General features: G+C 45.2%; 1 protein-coding gene across 4 annotated transcripts in view; it reads right to left on the bottom strand.

Annotated features, from left to right (window-relative positions):
- Positions 1–384: 384 nt before the first annotated feature.
- The window catches only part of LOC129162891 (spectrin alpha chain, non-erythrocytic 1-like), a 46191-nt gene continuing 30282 nt past the window's right edge, over positions 385–16293 (bottom strand). Inside the window, exons 1-6 of one of the 4 annotated variants that reach the window (XM_070550687.1) lie at positions 1736–1963; positions 1220–1312; positions 1005–1109; positions 900–932; positions 784–819; positions 385–575 (exon numbers count right to left, since the gene is read on the bottom strand). In XM_070550687.1, the coding sequence (XP_070406788.1) occupies positions 498–575; positions 784–819; positions 900–932; positions 1005–1109; positions 1220–1285 (318 nt within the window). In that variant the 5' untranslated portion in view covers positions 1286–1312; positions 1736–1963 and the 3' untranslated portion in view covers positions 385–497. Of the gene's footprint in view, positions 576–733; positions 933–1004; positions 1145–1219; positions 1313–1735; positions 1964–2023; positions 2147–16293 lie in introns of those variants that run through there. The other 3 variants (XM_070550684.1, XM_070550686.1, XR_011520468.1) reach the window with 3 other exon arrangements.

The following is a 16293-nucleotide window of genomic DNA, read 5'->3' on the forward strand; positions in this document are numbered from 1 at the left end:
CATCGACATACATACATGTGCCGACACTGTGCCCTGTTTTATAAAATGTAGTGTTAAAAATAAATGTTTTTGCTCAATTACTGGAATTTCTTTGGTTAAGACAAAAGTGAGGAATAATCATTTACAAGTTATTTGTACAACAGGCCCATTTTAAATCCCAACAGTTTCTTAGCAGACAATAGAAATGTGTTCTTTACTAACTTTACTTGGTTTGAAAATCTTACTAAAATAAACTTGAGTGCCGTATTGCCAAACCCAATCATACTTGTTATGTAAACATTAGCTTTGAAGATATTTTTTACAGATATATATTTGTGTGCAACAAAAACCAAACTTAAATAATTTGTCATTCTTTATTGAAAAACAACAAAATACAGGTATACAGAAGTGTGGGAAAATGATAATGTGAAAGTATTGCACTATAAATGAAGTGAGATGAGATGAAGGTGGATGCCAGCGGGCTGGACGCCGGACGAGGAAACCTGGAGACGGATCGCTCAGACAGGAAGGGAAGAGCTTCCTCTTACCTTGATGGAATTAAAGATAGCCGTCGTCTGAACGCCCAACCGTACGGTCTGAGGTCAAAGGTCACAGGAAACACACACCAGTCAGCAGTCATACAGATGCATAAAGATAACTGTAGCCATGGCAACCAGCTGACATGTCCCCACTTTCACCAGCACCTGGTGCCTGCCGGGTCACCTGAATTCCTGTGTGATGTCAGCACAGTCGGCCGTGACTGCTGCCATCAGAGGTGACCTCTGATCAGCTGAATGAACTCACCTTCCAGGGTGACGCCGTGTTAGAGTCGGCTTCATCCTGTAAACAAACAAACAAACAAATGAGTGGTAACATAAACACCACGTCTGGTTCTGGTTGAGGCGGAGGACAACATGCACCTTTCCAGGAGCAGAACCCAGATGTTCTTGTTGCTACAAACAGAGACGAGCAGAGTTAAACCAGGAAGTGAGAGGGACCAGCTGCTGCAGACAGGTGACGCTCACCTGAGCCTGAACCATAGGAGCCTCCTCAGCCATCAGACCTTCTGACTCCAGTTCAGATGCCACCTTGTTGATGTCCCTCAGGCGGGACTCGTTGGCCTTCAGGTCCTGCAGGACAAAAGCACCTGCTGATCACCTTGTTGCTGTCGGGTTAACAGGTCTGGTGTTAGAACGTGGTGGATAAGAATGTTCTGACGAGCCGAGGGTTCTGAACTCACCCTGCAGGACTGGGCCTGCTCCTTCAGGGCCTGGATGCTGCTGCCGTAAGCCGACAGGTCCGACATCAGGGCCTCGTGCTTCTTCAGGAGAGCCTGTGGAGTAGAACATCAGAACCTTCAGCTCGTCTGACACAAGTGGAGCTTTCTCGCAGCGATGGTCCAATCGGATCCGCCACTGTAAAACAAACCCTGCTCAGTTCACCGCAGACGCAGCTCTGCGGGTGTTTAGTGGAAAAGCGTGAGCCTTCTGCCGGCTGCCACGTGTCATGGCTGCTCTGCAGCGGGAACACACATCACAGCTTGTAAACCGTTTGAAATAAGAGTGACGGGAACACGTTTGTCATCACTTCCTGTGCGAGGCCAGCACTTCTACCCCTAACCCATGAGACGCTCAAACGAGCAACGACGTCTGGTAGACAACCGAAGGAAATGACAAATACAGAAACACTAATTATGAAGGACTGGAAAGAGAGCAAAGAAAAGCGATTGGAGTTTCTCAGGAAGGGACTTCCATACCTCGGCCAAGTCCTCGTCTTTCCCTTAGTCTGGACTTCCAACGATGGGCTCCTTCTCCCTCATCCAGGACTCGGCCTCATTAGCATCCGCAAAGTACTGCTGGGCCTGCAGAGAGTCCTCCAGGTCCTGCCTCCTCTGGGACGCCTTGGCCTTCAGCGTGTCCCAACGTCCATGAAGCTCCCACAGTTTAGTCTTCACTTCCTCACCAGCGAAGTGACCTGGACCCAAACAAAGTGAGCCAGAACCTGCAGACACCTCAGAAACATGTCAGGACCAGACCTGCTCTACCTTCTTCCACCATGGTCTCTCCTTTCTGGGTGACAGCCTTGATGCGAGGTTCATGACCTGTGATCTCAGCCTGCAGAGCCTGGTGCTTCTTCAGCAGGTTCTGGACACCAATCAGGTCCTTCCCTGAGGACACATGTTAGAGTTCAGCATTATGCAGTAGACAGACCAGTTTAACCCAGGGGTTTCTTTCTTCTACAATCTTCTCTTTAACTGTATTATTTCCTGCTATTTCAGCTGTTAACTTTATTTTTTCTCTAAGTGTTTTTCTCCCCAGAAGAAGCTACAATGACGTTTTGCTGAGCTGTGGTGGCCTCATGGAGGGGGCCATCGGCTAGCACACTGCTGCTAACCACTTAAACATTCTCCCTCTCCTGATAGTAACATTTTACTTTCTTTGATGTTGGATGTGGTGCTACTAGTTTACCCGTTTAATTATAGATTCACTAGGATAAATACAATAAAGTTTATCTCTCGCCAAATAGAATATTTACTGTGGCGAGCCCGTGAAGAGGTGTAGGAGAATGCGACAAATTTGTCTGTTAAAAAGTCTGTTATGTACAAAAAACACAATATCATCACACTATTTTGGACCGATACATGACGGTCAGGTCCGGCTTGGGGAGAAAATATGACACGTCTTTCAGGATGGACTTCATCTTTGGTAGCTGGCGAAGCCGGGAAAAGCAGGATCTAACCACCTGGCTAATGTGGGAGTCCATCCGCATCTCTGGGTCCAAAACCACCCCCAGGTTAGTGATGGTTGGCTTCACTAAGCTGCAAAAACAGGGTTGCAGGACAGGACTAACTGCAGTGGGAAAGGGAGGAACAAATATTCCAGTTATAAATATTAAATATTTGAACAAATAAATATTTGTTAAAAGGAAGAAACTGATGATGACTTTAAGATTAGAAGAATGTTCTAGAACGGGTCTGGAACCAACGATGGCCCTTTGGATCAAATTTGGATTAAAAAAATAGCTCATGATTTTATTTATGGATGGAATAAAAATACAGGTTTTAAGCATCTTCTCAGTATCTTCATGCTGCACGACTTTCCACAGCAGAAGGACACAAAAACTGCCAGAATTATGATTAGAAAGATTTTCGTTTTAATCTCAGAATCCCAACTTTTCCCAGAATCTTCACATTATTCTATGAATTCAGAGAAAATATACATTTTTCAGAGGTCTCGCTCCCCTGTTGTGGATATTTCTCAAAATTCAACCATTTTTTCTTTTCAAAAGCTTTAGTAAGAGTTTGGACTCTAAACAAGTTTTACTTTGCAGACTGCTTGTCTACACCTTCATCAGATCTGCTCATAAGAAAACATTTGGGTTATATTTAATGTCTAGAGAAGATGTTCTTCCTGGGCATTAAGTTATCAAAAACAGATAAAAGTATTTTTTACCATAATTTTAACTGCTATCAGCTGATAAAAATAAAAAAAAACAGCCTGATCATTAAAGGGGTGTAAGTGAAACCGCGCGGATCACACAAAACCATCATGCTGTCTATATGACTTTGAAAATATATAGTTTAATTACAGTTTGATTTATTTGACATCTGTATAATGTTTATTATTTTGTTTTTTCCCCCTAAATGCCTAACGTTTTAGTTTTACATGAATATTAGTCATTCATCACAATACATAAAGTTACACATTTTAAATTTTAATAGGGGAAGACTGCAGGAGGGAGCGGTAAAATACAGAAATCCCCAGCAAAAACAAGAAACTTTACGAGTCTGATGAAACCCGCTGGAGTTCCTTCAGCAGGCCTGGTGGCAGCTACAACGGCCCAGTGGCTGTGCTTGGTCAATGTTATCGAGCTCAGTCCGGCTCGGCCGTGAACGAGCCGAGGCGACATCCTGCTCTGCTTAAGAAGAAGTGTTATTTTCCGCTTCAGAAGAAGCGTCCGTGTTTTACGCTTTCTCAGAGACATGTCACGTTGCTAAGTTGTTAGCGCCGCGCGCGAACACGTCAATAGTGCAGCGTAGCCTGCTGGAGGTTTTAAGGGTTCAGATGAAAACACCCTACCACTCAGGCTGCTTACACATCGATATTAAGTTGTCGCTGTTGCGCTCAAGCCGTAATACAGTATTAGATGCGGTTAAAGTCAGACATGAAAAACTCCATGAGCGGTCAGACCGCGCAGCAGCTAGGCGCAGCAAGTAGGCGCCGGATCGGTCGGGGATTACCGGATGAAAGAATGGAGCACAGGTGTCCCTCCAAGCGGCGCACTGCGTCATCTTTCAACCCATTTTTATCTTAAATGCACTGGGTTTTACCCTATTACCCATCGAAATATGCCCTATTAATTATTTTACCGTATTTTACATTTAAATTTCATGGTTAAACAGTACATGCTACACGTTAAAATGATAGTTAGCTAGCTACTTCGGTAAACTCAGCTAGGCAGCAGTGACATAAAATACAAATATAGATTTTAACTTACCGAAAAAAATGAAGTGGAGACTCCTTGGACGCTCTATTAGTGCAATTAATACCACAGCAAGTCATTTTGTCCAACAATTGCACCAATATTATCCAAAACAGAATTCACAAGCACAGAGACTCAAAATCCCGACACAGTTTCCAGGAGAGACCGAGGCTGTACTGAGGCCTTTCCACGGAGCTAGCTCTGTGGTCACGTGGGTCTGAGGCGGCGGTCACGTGTGTCGGATGCTCATTAATTATACAGAATTTTAGGCTTTCAATACACTTAAACAGAAGAGTGAGAAAAAAATTCACCCCCCTCAGAGTTGTCATGAGTATAAACTAGATAATTTAGACAAAAAACCATTTATTGAACCAGGCTGTAAACATGTTTATTTCTGCTGTGAAAATGGCATTTTTAACATGGGGGTCAATGAGGATTTGCTCGCTTCTGGTACCAGCCCCCAGCGGATGAGGGTGGAACTGCAATTTTTCTTACTTCCGGGATGGGACCATTTTTAGAGCGGCATTGTGGGGGCTTGAGTGAGACCTAAACCTGGGTCGTGATGGTTCAGCTTTTATTCTGAAAGGAACCGTTGCAGTAGTTGGAACATCAACAGGTTTTATCCAGCTTGGCGTTGGTTCTTTTGGCTGAAGAGGAAAGTTACGAATTGGCCACTCCGACAATTCTTTAGAACGCTTTGAACTGGCGTTAAAGATGGCGAGGGCACAATTTTATACGTCGGATGTTTTGGATTATGGTAGAATGAAAAGATGACAGATTTACCAAGCACCACCAAAACCACGCCTCCGTCAGATCTGGCAGATTCTGATTGGATCAGTAAAGCAATGTGTCATGTGTCTTGACACTATGTGAGATCAGTCCTAGTGGAAACATTTAAAGTCATATTACTTATTATATTCTATAGGATTATAATAAGGTAATTAATATTTTGATTTCACAGATTAGTCACATCTTATTTATTGACTAACACTTTGTTTGATTAGCTTTATTAAAATAGAGTTCTTTGATTTATTAAAAGGAGAGAGTCCATTCTTCATTCTTCTCTTGAGCTGGAAAGAAAACAGTTTATAGCAAATGAGACCTTGAGGCAATATCTCATGCAGAATAGTTCTGTGTCAGAGGAGAGGGGGGAAATGACTTTTGGTGGAAAACAGTCATTTCATACCGTTACAAGCACCTCTCAAGATAAAAATCACGAGGTGCTTCACAAAAACAAAACAAAAATTAAAAATATAAAAAATTGTTAAAAATATATTTAAAATGAGCAAAAAATGGACAATTGTGATTAAACAATGTTAAGAAAGAGAGAGAGGGAATAGGAAAGAGGGAAATCAGTGGATCCCGAGGAAGGTGGAATAGGTGGGGAGAGCAGAATAAAGAGAGAGTGGTGAAGAAGATCATACAAAAGCCACTTTGAACAAGTGAGTCTTCAGCTGCTTTTTAAAGGAGTCCACTGAGTCCACTGATCTCAGGCTCAGGGGGAGAGGGTTCCAGAGTCTGGGGGCCACAGCAGCAAATGATCTGTCATCTTTGGTCTTAAGCCTGGTGTAAGATGGTACTTGTCCATGTAAGGCCCTATAGACCAGAATCAGGATCTTGAAATGAACCCTGAAGTTGACTGGCAGCCAACCAATGAAGCTGGAGGAGAAGTGGGGTGATGTGTGTGTTTGGAGGACTTGGTCAGAAGCCGAGCACAGGCATTCTAAACCACCTGCAGACAGTTCAGGGAGGTTTTGCTAAGACACGTGAAAAGAGAGTTACAGTACTCTAAGCGTGAGGAGATGAAGGAGTGGACAACTGTCTCAAATTCAGAGCAGAACAGAATGGGACTCAGCTTAGCAATGTTCCTGAGATGGAAGAAGGAAGAGTGAACAAGAGAAGAGACATGAGAATCCAGGGTGAGAGCTGTATCAAAGGTCACACCAAGATTCCTGACGGAAGGTTTGGTGTGAGAAGCAAGCTGACAAAGAGAGTCTCTGACTTTGGGAACCAGCTTGTCTGGGGCACAGATGAGAATCTCAGTCTTATCTTCATTCAGCTGAAGAAAGCTCCCAGCCATCCAGGTTTTGATAGAGTCTAAGCAGGTGTGTAACAGCTGCAGCTTAGACATCTCATGGGCTTAAAGGAGATGTACAGTTGGATGTCATCTGCATAAAGATGGTAGGAGATTGCTTTGAAGGAGCTCAGGATGTGCTGAAGAGAAAGCAGATAGGAGGAGGAAGAGCAGAGGCCCCAGCACAGAACCTTGTGGGACACCATGGGTAAGAGAGGTAGTGGAGGACCTAAACTTGGAGAAGGCCACAGAAAAGGAGCGCTCAGAAAGGTAAGAGGAGAACCACTCCAGAGCAGATCCTGATAGGCCTACCCAGTCTCTCAGCCTCTCCAGTAGCAGGTGATGGTCAACAGTGTCAAAGGCTGCAGTCAGGTCCAGCAGGACCAGAACAGAACAGTCCCCTGCATCACTGTGAGTCAGAAGGTCATTAGAGACCCTAAGAAGAGCTGTTTCAGTAGAATGAGCTCTACAATAACCTGACTGGAAGCTATCATAGATGCTATGTTCATCAAGAGCAGCTGTGAGTTGTTTAGCCACAACCTTTTCCAAGATCTTGGAGATGAATGGAAGTTTAGAGATGGATCTGAAGCTGCTATGGAGAGAGGTGTCAAGACTCGTTTTTTTAAGAAGCGGGTGGATTTCAGCGTTCTTAAAGTATGCAGGGACCTGACCAGAAACCAGAGAAGCATTAATTATAGAGAGCACGCTGGGACCGATGGACTGAAAAGCACTTTTAAACAAAGATGAGGGTAGGATGTCGAGGGGGCATGCAGAGGTCTTCATAGAGTTAACTAGTTTGGTTAACTCAGGCAAAGAAACAGGAGCAAAGCTATCTAGGATGATGGGCCTGGTTGGAGTCGGGAGAGGCAGCGATAAGGCTGAAGGAGAGATGCTAGATCTAACCTTATTGACTTTGTCCACAAAGAAAGACAGAAAGTTCTCACAGTCTGCAACGGAGTGGATGGAGGCTGTAGGACAGGCAGGAGAGACGATACTGCCGATGGCATTAAACAGTACTTTGGGGTTCCCTTTGCTCTGGGACACCAGGTTGGGAAATTGGAAACCCTAGCGTCTCTGACTGCAGAGTTAAAGGATGTCAGAAGATCCTTTAGGTGCAGCAGATGGACGTGGAGATGGGTTTTCTTCCACAAGCGCTCAATTTTCCTGCATTGGCACTTTAGGCTGCAAAGGCTGTCAGTAAACCAGGGAGTAGGGTTCACTGCTGGAAATGATCTGGTTCTGACAGGACAGATGTGGTCCAGAATGGAGAGGCAGTGCTTGTTAAACTGAGAAGTTAAGGAATCTGGGCTGTTGTCAGAAGAACAGGGTGGATCAAAAGCAGCAGAAAAATTGCTAGCTGTGCTCTCATCGTCCTCCCATTGATGTAGCGGGTTGCGCGAGCTGGGAACCTCACGGATGGCGCTGCTGGTTGGACTGCCCATGTGCTCTCTCCCCCCAAGCCGTGATGTGTCGGCCCTCTGTCCGCCCCAGCTCGAGAAGGAAGCATCGGAGAGATGGGGAAAGAGAGGTAGCCGGCGCGTGAGACGTCGGGCTGGATCCCTGAAGAAGCGGCTGGTCCGATTCGGCCCAGCTTCTGACCTGGTGGTTCCAAGATGTCTCATGGATTACTCTGCGCCCTGCCTAGGGAACTTGGCCGGCTCTGAGGGTGAACTGGCACCGCGCCACGGCCAGTCGGCTCGAAGACCTCGCCAGACTGGGGTTTGCTGGGAGAATCTGCGCTCGGATACGGGCACAGAGTTAAAGGAGACTGTGTCCGTGCGCGATCTCGGTGCTGCAGCCCCGCCGCAGACCCGGTTTGGTCTAGTCAATGCCAGGTCTGTGCTGAACAAAACTTTTATTCTTTGTGACTTTTTTATTCAGTATGACTTGGGTTTTCTGTGCATCTGTGAGTCATGGATCCCGTTTGGTGACTCAAGCGCCCTGCTGGAGCTGGTACCACCTGGCTGCTCCTGTTTCAATATTCCCAGATCACGGGGCAGAGGTGGAGGGCTGGTTGTTGTTTTTAAATCCAGCTTTCCTTGTAAACAGCTTACACCCACCATGTCATTTTCTTCCTTTGAACTGTGCTTATTTGAACTGTGCATCTCCCCCGCCTGCTCGTTGTGCTGATTTATCGCCCTCCAAAGACTGACTCTTACTTCCTTAATGATTTCTGTGATCTTGTCGCAGACTGCATCCTAAAATATGACTATGTCCTATTTTTTGGTGATTTTAACATCCATATCTGCTGTCCTGACAATGTGCTTGCTAAAGGTTTTTTGAATTTGCTAGATTCATTCAATTTAACTCAATGGGTATCGTCCCCAATTCATGCCAGGGGTCACGACCTGGACCTGGTTCTCTCTTTTGGTCTCCCTGTCATGAACCTTGTGACTTTGCCTCCTGTATTCTCTGACCACTCTCCAATACTCTGTGATGTTACATTGCCATGTCCTGTCCCTGTGTGTGAAGCTCCAGCTACTAGGTTCAGAGCCCTGGATGCAGAAACTATTTCAAAGTTTGAGGACTGTTATGTCTGTAAGGTTAGAGACCTTTAACCCAGATCCATCTAACATTGATCACTATTCACAACACTTTGATGTACTTTGTAATCAGGTCCTGGACGTGGTTGCTCCTCTCAAGCTTTGCAAGTCTAGGCCTAGGAGGGAGCCTTGGCTCTCTGATGTCACACGGGCTTGTAGGCGGGCGTGTAGAGCCTCTGAGAGAAAGTGGAAAAAGGATGGCCTACATGTCTCGCGTGAGTTGTTCAGAGCATCACTGGTTGCTTATCAGGATGCTGTGAGGGCTGCCAGAACGGCCTATTTTGCAGACATCATCGAAACAAACTCCAAGAATCCCAAGATTCTCTACAAAACACTAAAACTCGGTTCTGGTGTATCAGGGGCCTAGCTCCATGTCTCCTACAGCTGCTGGAAACTCAAGATTTTCACAGATTCTTTGTTGATAAAGTATCAGGCATTAGAGCAGCTATTTCTGGTAGCTCTATTGACCCTGTTCCAGTTCCCCCATCACCACCCACCCTGAGCTCCCTCAATACTGTTTCTTATTCTGAGCTGAGTAAGCTTGTTGCGAGGCAGAAACCTTCTGGCTCTCCACTTCACGTTCTGCCGCCTTGTCTCTGGAAGGCTGCCTTTCCGTGTCTTGGCCCTTCACTTGGCCAGATTATCAATGGGAGCCTCAGCACAGGTGTTGTCCCAGCTGCTTTGAAAGCAGCAGTTATTCGGCCGACCCTAAAGAAGCCTGGTGCTGATGTCTCTGTGATCGCAAATTACAGGCCTATCTCTACCCTGCCTTTTACATCAAAACTGCTTCAGAAAGTCGTTTATCAGCAGCTGGTCTCACATTTAGCTGACTCTGATCTGTTTGAGGTTTTCCAATCAGGGTTCAGGTCTGGCCATGGCACAGAGTCGGCTCTACTGAGGGTCCTTAATGACATCTATCTATCACTAGATCAGGGTACATCTGTGGTGCTTTTGTTGTTAGACCTGATGGCAGCCTTTGACACAGTCGACCACGCAATTCTACTCGATCGCTTGGAACGATGGGTTGGGATCAAAGGGTCTGCTCTGGATTGGTTTTGATCGTATCCCCACAACAGGACATTCTGCGTTAAACTGGGTGATATTTTTTCATCTTGGGAGGGGCTCCGCTGGGGGGTCCCGCAGGGATCGATCTTTGATCCTCTTTTGTTTGCCATTTATCTGCTACCTCTGGGGTCAATCTTTCGTAAACATGGCCTATCATTCCATCTCTATGCTGACGATTGCCAGATTTACTCTCCGTTGTGTCAGGAGAAAGGTCACTCTATCCAGTCCTTTGTGTCCTGTCTTTACGAGGTGAATTCCTGGCTGATTGCCAACGTTCTACATCTGAAAGAGGGAAAGACAGAGCTCATTGTTTTTCACCCCAACAGCAGGAATGTGGGTCATTAAGTTGATCTTGCCCCTCTTTCTCCCTACTCAAAACCAGTTGTTACCAGTTTGGGGGTGAAACTTGATGCTGGACTTAAATTTGATGCTCACATCAATTCTGTGATCCGGTCCAGTTTCTTTCACCTGAGACGCCTTGCAAAAATCAAGCATAAGCTGTCGAGAGCCCACCTGGAGCGGGTACTGCATGCCTTTGTTATTTATAGGCTTGATTACTGCAACTCTCTCTATGCAGGGTTGTGTCAGTCATCACTGCATCACCTACAGGTTGTGCAGAACAGCGCAGCCAGGTTCCTGACTGGGACCAGGAAACGGGACCACATCAGTCCGGTTCTGGCCTCCCTGAACTGGCTTCCAGTTTGCTATCGCTCACAATTCAAAATCCTCGTCTTTGTTTATCATTTCTTTCAGGGTGGTGGTCCCCCCTATCTAGCCACACTCCTGAACAGACATTCCCCATCACATGCTCTGTGCTCCTCTGACCAAGGCCTGCTCGCTGTCCCTCGTTCTAGGTGTCGTACTCACGGGGACCGGGCTTTCTCAGTCCTAGCACCGTCACTCTGGAACGAGCTGCCACCCTCAGTTAGGCTGTCCCCATCTCTGCCAGTCTTTAAGAGTGGCCTAAAAACCCACCTCCTCCGCTTGGCGTTCCCTGAACGTGTTTGATTTTGGCCCTCTTTTATGTTGAATTTATTTCACAGTTTTCATTGGTTCACTCCAGTGGCGGCTGGCCAGTAGAAGGCGATAGGGCGCCGCCCTCCCAGTTTTCCCCAGTGTTTTTAATTTTTATTTTAAAAAATAAATAAATACAATTAACAATAATCACATATTCTAAGTTAATTGTGTGTTTTGTAACAAAAACAAATCATATATTTATATATCTATATTGGTGAGAAGCTCTCTGCCGAGCGGTGGAGGCGACAGAAAGGCTGTGGGCTGTGTTTCAATCGCCCAAACAGCACGGAACCAGCCGGCCAATTGCTGACAAGAAAATCAAACGGTAGGAATGGGAATGTATCCAATCAGCGTAGACGTTGTTTCAGAAGCATGATGGCCGATAGAGCTACCGCCAAAGGCTTTCGTTGGTGTTCGGTAGAACTCGGAGAGTCTTGACTACTCCAGCACGTTTTTGGTCGTGACGCAGATGTAATAGACATGATGGACGCCAGTGAGCCTACAACCAGCATGGATACCGGATCTCAGCAGCCACTGAATTCAGTTCGGTCTCTTCTCCAGTATCCGTTCGAGAGGAGAACTATGGTGGAAAAACTGGACCAGATCAGCCCGACGTAAAGATAAGCCAGCAGGACAAGGAGAAGGGCAAACTGTACACACGAGGCTTCTCCCGAAATTGGTACACCAGGAAGGCTTGGCTAGCTGGATGCAATCACGCTAATGCGTTATTTTGCTTTCCGTGTTTGTTATTCAAAACGGCTGGGACAGATAGGGCATGGATTGAGTCAGGAGTTACAGACATGAAACATTTTTCTGAGAAGGTGAAGAAACACGAGTCATCCCAGGCACACATGGACAACACGGTGAAGCTAGCCAAGCTAGGCAGAGCTAACGTTGCCATGCAGCTCGACGAGGGGCACAGGCTTGCAGTGAGGAAACACAATGAAGAAGTGGATCGGAACCGGCACATTTTGTCCAAGATAACTGACTGTGTTAAATTTTGTGGAGCATTTGAGCTGACTTTGCGTGGCCATGATGAGACTGAATCCTCAGAAAACCCGGGCGTCTTCAGGGGCCTAGTGGATCTGGTTGCTTCACTTGATAATGTGTTGGAGGATCATCTGAAGATGGCGACAGTTTTTAAAGGCACCTCAAAGACCGTGCAGAACGAACTGTTGGACTGTATGTTGTCAGTTATTAAAACCCACATTCTTGGAGAGGTGAACAATGCAGATTATCTTGCTATTCAGGCAGATGAGACTACAGACATTTCCACCCGCTGCCAGTTGGTGCTTGTGTTACGGTATCTCGACAGTCAGAACAGCATTCAAGAGCGTTTTCTTGAGTTCATCCCTCTTCAGAATGCAACCGCTGACACGATTTCCACAGCACTGTTGGAGAGGCTGAGCAAGATCATCCCTGCTGGAAACTAATTGCCCAGGCCTATGATGGGGCTGCAGTGATGAGGGGAGCCACAGGTGGAGTGCAGTGTAAGGTGAATGATGTGTACACAGGTGCACACTACATCCACTGCTATGCCCATCAGCTGAACCTCATCATGCAACAGGCAACTTCACACATCCGCAGGATCAGAACTTTCTTTTCAGACCTTGGTGGATTTGCTGCATTCTTCTCCCGGTCATTCAAGCGAACCGCTGTGCTTGATCAAGTGGTGGCGCACAGACTTCCAGCAACTTCAGCAACCAGGTGGAACTTCCACAGTCGTGCTGTCAACACAGTGTATGAGCACAAGGATGACCTCCTCAGATGTTTCCAGATGATCAGAGACTCGGATGACTTTGATTCAATCACTGAGAGAGAGGCAGGAGGCTTTGTGAGAATGCTGGAGGAAGAAGATTTCAGCTTTCTGCTGGCATTGTTTCACAAGATCATGCCACATGTGGACATGCTGTTCAACCAGCTGCAGAAGAGGAACATTGACTCAGTCTACATCACAGGGGTCATCCAGAGCTTCACCAACAGCATGCAAAAGATCAGGTACATACTTGTTTATTTAATATTATTGTGATGAAATTCTCCAGTATGTTAGTTTCACAAACAGTAATGTGGATGTGGAACTTGTGTCTCATTAGGGACTCCATTCATTCTCTGACTGAGGAATGCAGCGCTTCAATGCAGCAGCAGCCAACAAAGAAACGGAGGATGTTTGGCCAGGGAGAACAACAGCAGCTGGGTGCAGAGGTAAGCTGTACATTACATTTCTGTGAACAAGACAATCAGAATCAGAAATCCTTGGTTGTCCCACAAACCGGGACGTTTGTTTAATAACATGTACATTGTTTAATGTGCAATAACTGTAAAAACTAATTTCAACACACATACTTATTCTACATATTTAATCATGTAACTGTGTATTTCAAGTAAATTTGTACATACATCAATCTGATTCCATTTTACTTGTTACACTTCTGCTGCAGCAAACAAATTTCCCAGCTTTTGGGACAATAAAACATTTCTGATTCTCAATTAGATGTTTTTACATTTGAAGTAAAAACATCTCATTGAGAATCAGAAATGTTTTATTGTCCCAAAAACTGGGAAATATGACATTTGTAAGAGGACACTGATGACATTATTTCCTATGAAAGTGTTCCTATGTACTTATCTGTTGTTTTTTATTTATCATATGACAGGTTTGTGACACCATCCTGAGCCATGCAAAAGAGTGATTCTCTTTTACCAAGCACCTCGTTGCTGCCACTCTGCTACAAAGTGACTTGTTTGTGCAACACACAGCGCAGTTCCCAGATGCAGCACTGGCGACTGCTGTAGAGGCCTACCCCATGCTGAACAAAGCTAAGCTCAGAACAAAGCTATCCCTCATCTATGAGAACCATGAGTTCAGGGCTTGCAATGGTGCACTGACTCTCTTCCAGTTTTTCATGGAGAACAATCTTCAAAGCACGTTCACAGAGACTGTCACTCTTTTGAAGATTCTTGTCACCACACCCATGACCACAGCCGAATCAGAGAGGTGCTTCTCTACTTTAAAGAGGATTAAGACTTTCCTGAGGAACACCATGACACAGGATGGGCTGAATGCTCTTGCCATGCTTTCCATGGAAAAAAAGCTTGTCACAAACATTCCTGACTTCAATAAAAAGCTAATCGAGAGCTTTGTCACTCAGAAGGACAGAAGGGCAAAATTTCTGTACAAATGAGGTATCACACACACACAAATGCATCCACTTGATCTTTGTATAAAGTTGACCTTGGCACAACACTCCAGAAATATTTTAACAGTGTAAATTTCTGGCATTTTGTCTAAGTAGTGTTTACTACCATTACTGTAACAGTGACCTGCTCATAATTTTTCGTGTTCACTCAAATGTTGAAATTAAACAAAATGTTTTTGTTACTTGCCTCTTGCATTGTCTATTTACCATTTATGGTCGTGTTATTTTATGTGCAATTTAATGCAGTATTTTTCAACCTTGGTCTGCAAGGCAGCGTGCCAATAGTCAGACACACCTGGATTAATCAGTTTGTCCAATGATGTAAGACAGGAAATAAAAGAGCTGTGCTTAATTCAGGAAATAGTGAAGTTGTGCACAAAGCTCAGAAAGCACAAGTTTGTTTTAAAAATAAAAAGTAGCACAGCCCCACCAAAAATATTTTTCACCAGCTGCCACTGGTTCACTCTATCCATCGTTTTACACATTTGTCCTGTACCAGAATGTTTCACCTTTTTTGTAATTTGTATTTTGTAATTTGAATTGCTTTTATTTTTGATTTATTCAATATATTTATCTTCTACTGTACCATGTTCAGCGCCTTGGGCTTCCTGACAGGGTTGCGGAAGGCGCTTTATAAATAAAGCTTTGATTGATTGATTGATTGATTGATTGATTGATTGATTGATTGATTGATTGATTGATTGATTAAGAAAAAGAGAACTAACCATATGATGAGCAGGAGGTGGGGACGCAGAAACTGACAAGTTAAAGAAAATGCAATGGTGATCTGAAATATAAACGTCCTCAGGACAAACACTGTCAGCATTTAGACTCAGGGTAAAAACAAGGTCCAGAGTGTGCCCCCTGGTGTGTGTGGGACCAGAAACATGCTGGGTAAAGCTGAAGGTGTCCATAAGGCTGGAGAAATTCATGGCAAAGTGATCAGAGGGATCATCAACGTGGATGTTAAAATCACCAACGATCACCAGTCTGGACAGCTTCACAGTGGAGGATAGAAAGTCACTAAAGTCCTGAAGGAAAGAACTGTTTGGACCAAGTGGACGATAGACCACAGCACAGTAGAACGGGTCCTTACGCCTGACTTTAATCAGCTGCAGTTCAAAGGAAGCAAAGTGACCAGAGGTTGTAGAGCTACATGGAAGATGGTCTCTGAAAACAACAGCTAAGCCTCCACCACGACCAGAACCCCGGGGCTGGCTAAGAAAAGAATAACCACTCGGGCAGAGTTCAATCAGACCAGAATAATCAGATGTTTGCTGCCAAACTCAGTCAGAAACAGAAAATCCAGGTTTTTAGAGAGAATTAAATCATTGAGAAGGAAGGACTTATTGTTAACAGAGCGGGTATTTAATAGAGCCATGCTGAGTGAGGTGGAGGAATCAGAAACAGCTGGAGTTAGTGGACGTAAATTAGCAGGGTTAGATCCACGGTGTTTATAAAAACCACTTATGGAGGGAACAGGAGGAGAAACCACTGAGGAGTGAGGATAAACCGACCTTAAGAAACTTGAACGGAGAAACCGCGCCGCAACGTGGCCTGGTGGGAATGCGGAAGTGGCGCTCAAGTTGACAAACAAAGGAAAAGAAGCTAGAAGATCACGCCGATGTTTACTAGATAAATCACTTTTGTTTACCTGTTTGTAGCTACAGTTTCGCCGACGGCTGCCGGCTTCTTCAGGCTGACGCTGATGGTGGCGCGTCACTTCCTTCTCCGTTTATCTGCAGGCAGCAGAGGACGTTGTCGCCCTCTACTGCCCGCTCTCCCCTCTCCAACGATGCAGTCCCATGCGTGGTCCAGCGTGTAAACTCCGTCGTCCCTGTTCATGGTCCCACATCCACGTCTCCTTATCTCGATTGCTTCCTATGGACATGAAAATCACCAGACAGACCGACGGGACCCTAAACATGAACAAATA

The sequence above is a fragment of the Nothobranchius furzeri genome, chromosome 1 (assembly GCF_043380555.1).
Source record: "Nothobranchius furzeri strain GRZ-AD chromosome 1, NfurGRZ-RIMD1, whole genome shotgun sequence".
Taxonomy (NCBI): domain Eukaryota; kingdom Metazoa; phylum Chordata; class Actinopteri; order Cyprinodontiformes; family Nothobranchiidae; genus Nothobranchius; species Nothobranchius furzeri.